This window comes from Macrotis lagotis, chromosome 1 (genome assembly GCF_037893015.1).
Source record: "Macrotis lagotis isolate mMagLag1 chromosome 1, bilby.v1.9.chrom.fasta, whole genome shotgun sequence".
Taxonomy (NCBI): domain Eukaryota; kingdom Metazoa; phylum Chordata; class Mammalia; order Peramelemorphia; family Peramelidae; genus Macrotis; species Macrotis lagotis.
This window is the reverse complement of record NC_133658.1, coordinates 343292995-343298994: the sequence shown is the minus strand read 5'-3', so window position 1 is coordinate 343298994 and position 6000 is coordinate 343292995. Positions and strand designations below refer to the sequence as shown.

General features: G+C 40.4%; 1 protein-coding gene across 1 annotated transcript in view; it reads right to left on the bottom strand.

The window, feature by feature from the left end:
* Positions 1-1956: 1956 nt before the first annotated feature.
* Positions 1957-6000, bottom strand: part of C1H20orf96 (chromosome 1 C20orf96 homolog) — a 37344-nt gene continuing 33300 nt past the window's right edge. Inside the window, exons 8-12 of the mRNA XM_074201105.1 lie at positions 4539-4696; positions 4351-4452; positions 4102-4188; positions 3441-3559; positions 1957-2658 (exon numbers count right to left, since the gene is read on the bottom strand). Of these exons, the coding sequence (XP_074057206.1) occupies positions 2598-2658; positions 3441-3559; positions 4102-4188; positions 4351-4452; positions 4539-4696 (527 nt within the window). The 3' untranslated portion in view covers positions 1957-2597. The remainder of the gene's footprint in view (positions 2659-3440; positions 3560-4101; positions 4189-4350; positions 4453-4538; positions 4697-6000) is intronic.

Genomic DNA, 6000 nt, shown 5'->3' with positions numbered 1-6000 from the left:
TGGGGTATGAGGTGAGGTGGAGGGAAGGCAGTCATGACCACCCTGGTTTTTCCTCATTCCCCTTTGTCAAATTGGAACTAAGAGAATAAAATACATAAGTAATGAGAGGATATGCCTCTTTGAATTAACTTTTGTTAATGAGACTGATAAGTAGCATAATGGATAGAGCACTGAACCAGGAGTCAGAAAGAACTGAGTTTAAATCTAGCCTCAGACACTTAGTTGTATGACCTTGGGCAAGTCCAACAACCTGTCAATTTAGTTTTCTCAATTGTAAAATAGGCATGGTAATAGTATCTACCTCCCAGGGTTGTTATGAGGATCAATAACTGTAAAGAACTTAGCATAGTACTTCCCAAACAGTAAGCACTAAATAAATTTTAAATTTAAATTAAATTGAATAAAGGCATATTTGATAAACTACTAATGGAGTAATGAATAGATTCAACTGTCCAAAAAATAACTGAAAATTATTTGAGATGTTATTTTTGACCCAACATTCCCTATAATAGGCACTTATACCAAGGAGGTCAACATTATAAAAAAAATAAATTCCATATATACCAAAGTATCATAGCAGTACTTTCCGTTGTCACAAAAAAGGGAAAAAGTAAGTGTCCATCAACTGGCAAATAACTGAATAAATTGTGTATCTAAACTTAATGCAATGTTATTACAGCATAAGAACTAATAAAAATAAGGAATTTAGGGAAATAAGATGGCTTTTTATAAATTAATACAGAATGAAACAAGGAAAATAGTAAAATATTGAGTGAATATAATAAAGTAAATGAAAATAACACTAAAAGGCAGCTGAACTTCAATCAATTCAACTCTAGAAGATTGATGAAGAAGCAGGAGTCCCCTATTGGGAGAGAGGTGATTGACTGTAGAGACAGATAGAGACTCACAATTTCAGACACAGATAATACAACACAAATTTGTTTTGTTTGATTAAACTAATTTGTTACAAGGAATGACTTTTATTTAGGTAAGGAGTGATTTGTTGAAACTAATGTCATGCAGCTAGGTGGCACAGTGGATAGAGAACCAGGAGGAGTCAGGAGGACCCAAGTTCAAATCCAACCTCAGACACTTAATTGCCTAGCTGTGAGCCCTTGAGCCCACTTAACCCTACTGCCTTAAACACAAAAATAAATAATAATAATGTTGAGAATAAATGCTCTTTACAATCCCAGGAGGATCCAGAGCCTCTGTTCTTCCCTGATTCAAGATCAGAAGATTTCAGTGGGGTTAGTAGGACATAGAACACAGATCCCTAAATGTTGTCTACTAAATAATGAACCTTTTTTTGCCTTACTAACTCATCAAGACTATTTACTAAAATATAAAGGGAATAACTGGACCAATCTCAGATTCCCTGAATTATCTTAAAAATTATCTTAACTGAAGGATACACAGAAAAAAATCTGCACCCAGAAAAGTCTTCTTGACCCCCCCTGGAGCTACAGCTACCACTGGTAACAAAGTTTCTAACAAAGAAGTATGTCACTAAAACACATCTGTGATGAAGGTTTTAAAACTTGAGAGTCTCCAAATGACTCGGTGGGATTGGTTGTATTTGTGTACATAGCTACAAATAACTGGCCATACAGATGGAATCCAGAAAAGCACTCTGGCTACCTGAACCTTAGAAGATGTCACAGCTAGGTAATTATTAAGTGTCTGAGGCCAGATTTGAACTCAGGTATTACTGACTCCAGGGCCGGTGCTCTATTCACTGAGCCATCTAGCTGCAAGCCACTTAACCCCATTTGCCATGCAAAAACCTAAAAAAAAAGAAAAAAAATGAAAAGTAAGATGTCACAAACTGATCCTACAGGTTGAAAAGAGCCTTAAATCTTAAACTCATATCTGGAGTCAGGTTCCTTGAGCTTTTCCATTTTTCCATTTCTAACAAAGGGCATCACAGGGACCAGTTTTGGTTTTGCCCATGTTATGCCAAAGAGAAAGTTGAATTTCCAGTGTGGGGGAGATACCCAAATGATGAAAAAACTAAGGTGAAGTTACTTGCCCAAAATTATACAGGTGCTATAGTGCAAAGCTGCCATCTGAACCTAGATCTCTTCATTTCAAATCTGCTTTCTGTTATGCTACATTATCCAATTAGAAATGGAGCAGTGCACCCCAACAAACAGAGCTAAGTCCTCTGGCATATACGTAGATAACCATGTACCCAATTAGTCTGTAGGTGGCCCTTTTTCACTGGACACCAATCCTTCACCTCACAGACCTAAAAAAGAAGCTTGGGAGCTTTCAGAGCCCACAAGCATCAATAGAGAGGCAAGTAAGTAAGAACAAATACTCAGGTCAAGACAACTCAGAATACTACCCCAGCAATGTAAATCACATGCTGACCAAGTGAAAAATCTAATTTTATTAATTAAAATAGAGTGTGGCATCAAGTGAAAAAGAAGTAAAAATCAGAAGGTAGAGAAGCTGCTGAAAACTCCCTTGGGTGGATTTGTCTCACGTGAAGCTGGGAATATAGCTCCCCAAACAGAGAAGATGACTGGGAGAAAGACAAGGAATCTTGGACAAAACCAGCCAGGCTAGAGTCCTGTCCTGTGCCACGACTAAAAGGGAAGCATTTCTTCCTCTGGGATGTTGAGGATGACATCCATGTCTGGAGTACACCTGGTCAAGAGAGGAAGAAATGAGAAACTGAGCACATTACAGTGAGGGAAAATTGAAGTTTAGTTTTTAGTTCCCACAGAAAGAGGATGATGGTCAGACAGAGTCACTTGGGGGAGAGGCCTTCTCAGGCCTTCCTTCAAAGGAGGTTGGTACCAAGGATGCAATGGGGCAACAAAGGAGAAGTTCATTCCCCAAAGGCTACATCCACTCCAAAAGCTAAAGGAACCAATCCCCCCCCGCCAAAAAAAAAACACTAAATTAATTCACAAATGGAGCAAAGGCTTAAAAAAATATAAATCTAAACTCTTGGGGGAAAATGATTTTGCTAGGTTTTAAGGTTCCCCCAGGACAGGGGCAATTTTTAGATATGATATCCATGAAGCCATGAGAATACTGTCACTATGACATTCCTGAGTTCCCATGGAATAGCTTTTGGATCTTCTTCAATGTAATCCTGCCCTTTTCCTATCTTGAAGTTTTTACTATGCATTATGATTGCATAAACTCCTTCTTTCCCCAGCTCCAGCTGCTGAAAACTTTTCCATCCTCCAAGTCCCAGACAAGGTTCACCTTCTAAGGACAATTAATCCACCCACTCTCCTCCTCTGGGTTTCTCACATTTTTCTATCTCAAGATCACCCAACCAATTACTGGAAGGACTGAATTTTCTTTCTAATGGTCTTGCCCCATGTCCCACTCCTTGAGATAGTTAAAGAATCCTTATGTCTGGGGCAGGGCTCCAAAGCAAGTATACCCCAGGCCACTTGTCACAGATCACATACTTGGGTTTCCGAAGCAGGACATCAGCAAAGGCTACCTCCCATGAGTCCTTTCTTTGCATCTGGAGATCCTCCACCTGGGCCTTCAGCTTGGGAAGTTCCTTCTTCAAGTGGTTAATGTGCTGAAGGAGCAAAGAAATGGAAGGAAAGGGATGGCAGAGAAGGAGTAGAAAGTTGATTGTCTCCTTTCCAGAGGAGATTCAGATCCCCCAAAAAAAGGAAATAAAAAAAAAGTAGAAACAGAAATTTTTTTAAATGAGCTGCCACTAACAGACTGTATTCCTGATATTGTGATGTAATTGGGGAGGGGCAGTAACTGATAATGGATGGTAAACTTTAATGATGAATCTCCCAATATACTCTCCAAAAAAGTGTTTATCATTCAGAGATGGTGATGAGGAGTGCCCTGAGCTAGTTGGTCAGTTCACACCATCAGAGAGCTAGCTCTGAGGTAGAATTGTTTCCTGAAGTCTTTAAGTATTGTCCCAAATCCTTCAAACATCCTAATCAAAAGAAGACTCCCAGTCAAGAGAATTCTTCTATTTCTATGATGTTTTCATAGAACTTCTCAGCTTATTCACTCTTTCCATAGCCTTCAGTCTGCATTATTTTGTATCTGACCCCTTTCCCTGCTAATCCCTGTTTTCTCTGGGGACTCACTCACCCCTCTAAAGTGAACCATCTGCTTCAACAGTCGCTGGTTACTTAGGGCCTTCTCCCTAAGAGCAGCTTCATAGGGAATAATGGTTTTCTGTGGAAGTGGGAGAGATCTGTCAGATGCAAAAGTAGGTGGAAACTAATCGCCCCTCCCATGAGCAGTGGGCACAAAAGCCCTTGGTGCCTCCCAGTCACATTCCCACCAATGGGTAGGGCCTTCATCAGGTCCAAGGGCCCCACAGGCTCTCCTGCTCACCTTAGCCAAGACATGTAAGATCTCCTCTGACTTCTCATTCAGTTTCTGTGACAATGTCTGAAGCACATTACTGCGGATCTCATCCAACTCTTCTAGATCCTCCTGGTGACCAAGAGAAGAAAGTCACATCCTGGTCCTAGGGCCTCCTTGGGGAGGTGCCTAGAACAGAGAGGCAGGAGAACCCTTACCTGATGGCTAATTTTCACATCCTGGATTTCGCGCATGAGGTCAACAATCTGCAGAGACTTAATTGGGTACTCCTGGTCCATGTAGTTGTTCAGGAAATTCAGCTCTTCTTGAGCCTTATGAATCTTTGTTCTCACCTTCGTCAGCTGCTGCAGCAGTTCTAATGACAGTTGAGGGAAGAAGGGAGAGAGGAGAAAGGGAAGCTCCCTGTACCAAAGGCCACACACTCAGCCCTAAGTCCAACTTCCCTAAAGCAATTTTAGGGCCTGTACAAGATCTCACAGAAAATTGGTGGCAGAATGGACTAGAATCTGATTCTTCTATATCATGCTGACTCCACTGCAGTTAGGCTCTGTGGACTAGGGTCCCATTAGCCCTCCTTCCCAAGTAAAGGTAATATGTAGGGCTGTGAACTTATGGAACAACTCCTTTCTTCTGATCCAGAATAATCCTATTGCTTATTTCAATAGACATTTATTAATTGCTACTGTGAACCAGACATTACACTAGGCACTAGGGATGAAATAGTCCTTGCCCCCAAGGAGCTTACATTCTAATAATGAAAAGGCTGGGGTCACCTAAATCACTTCTACCTTATCACTTCTCCCACTAGGGAAGTAGAGGCAATACTGCATTTAGTTACCATAAATCTGTCAAGCATCTGTCACACACACTTAAGTCCCCATGTAGTACCATCCTCTGCTCTTATTAGGAGGAAGAGTTGTTGATTTTATTTACCATATGGTTAAAGTAGATTTGGATTATTTTCTTTTTAACATGAAATATGAACTGTACTAAGCAACTCCCCTGGAATGGGGGATATGCCAACAATTTAAGCAATGGAATATTGGTTAATTTAAACACAGGGTGACAGGCAGATGAAGCACAAAGACCAAGGAAAAGAAATCTACTATTTCATAGCTCCAGTGTCTACTGGTTAATGCAGTCCCTGTAATGACCTGAGAGTCTCCTCTATGAAATTTGGTGAAAAGGTCCCCATAGGTATGAACACTGGATATAAATGACATCAATCCAGAGAGTTGAGAAAGCATGAGGGTTTGGAACTCAGGGATGGGGATGGTGAACACGACTAATAGTCTCAGAGGTCACATAGCTTCCAAGGAGAAAGAAAAAGCCTCTCTCTTCTGCAAATCAAAGTGATGTACTGGATCCATAGAGGGGAAGCACATGGAGCACACAAATTTGGATATGGAGGGAAGCAAGAAATCATAAAAAAGTGACATCAACAAATCAAGTCCTGGGGTAAAAGAAAGAAAAGGGTTCACACTTGGGATACCAGAAAAATGTAAATCATGGATTTTGCTCTCAGGAATCCTGTTTAATTGTAGAAACTGAAACATATAATATGAGGCAGTATAAATAAAATTAGTGTAGCAATCAGAAAACCTGCATAAATCCAAGATCTACCTACAACAGACTGTGTGACGTTGGCCAAGTCACTTC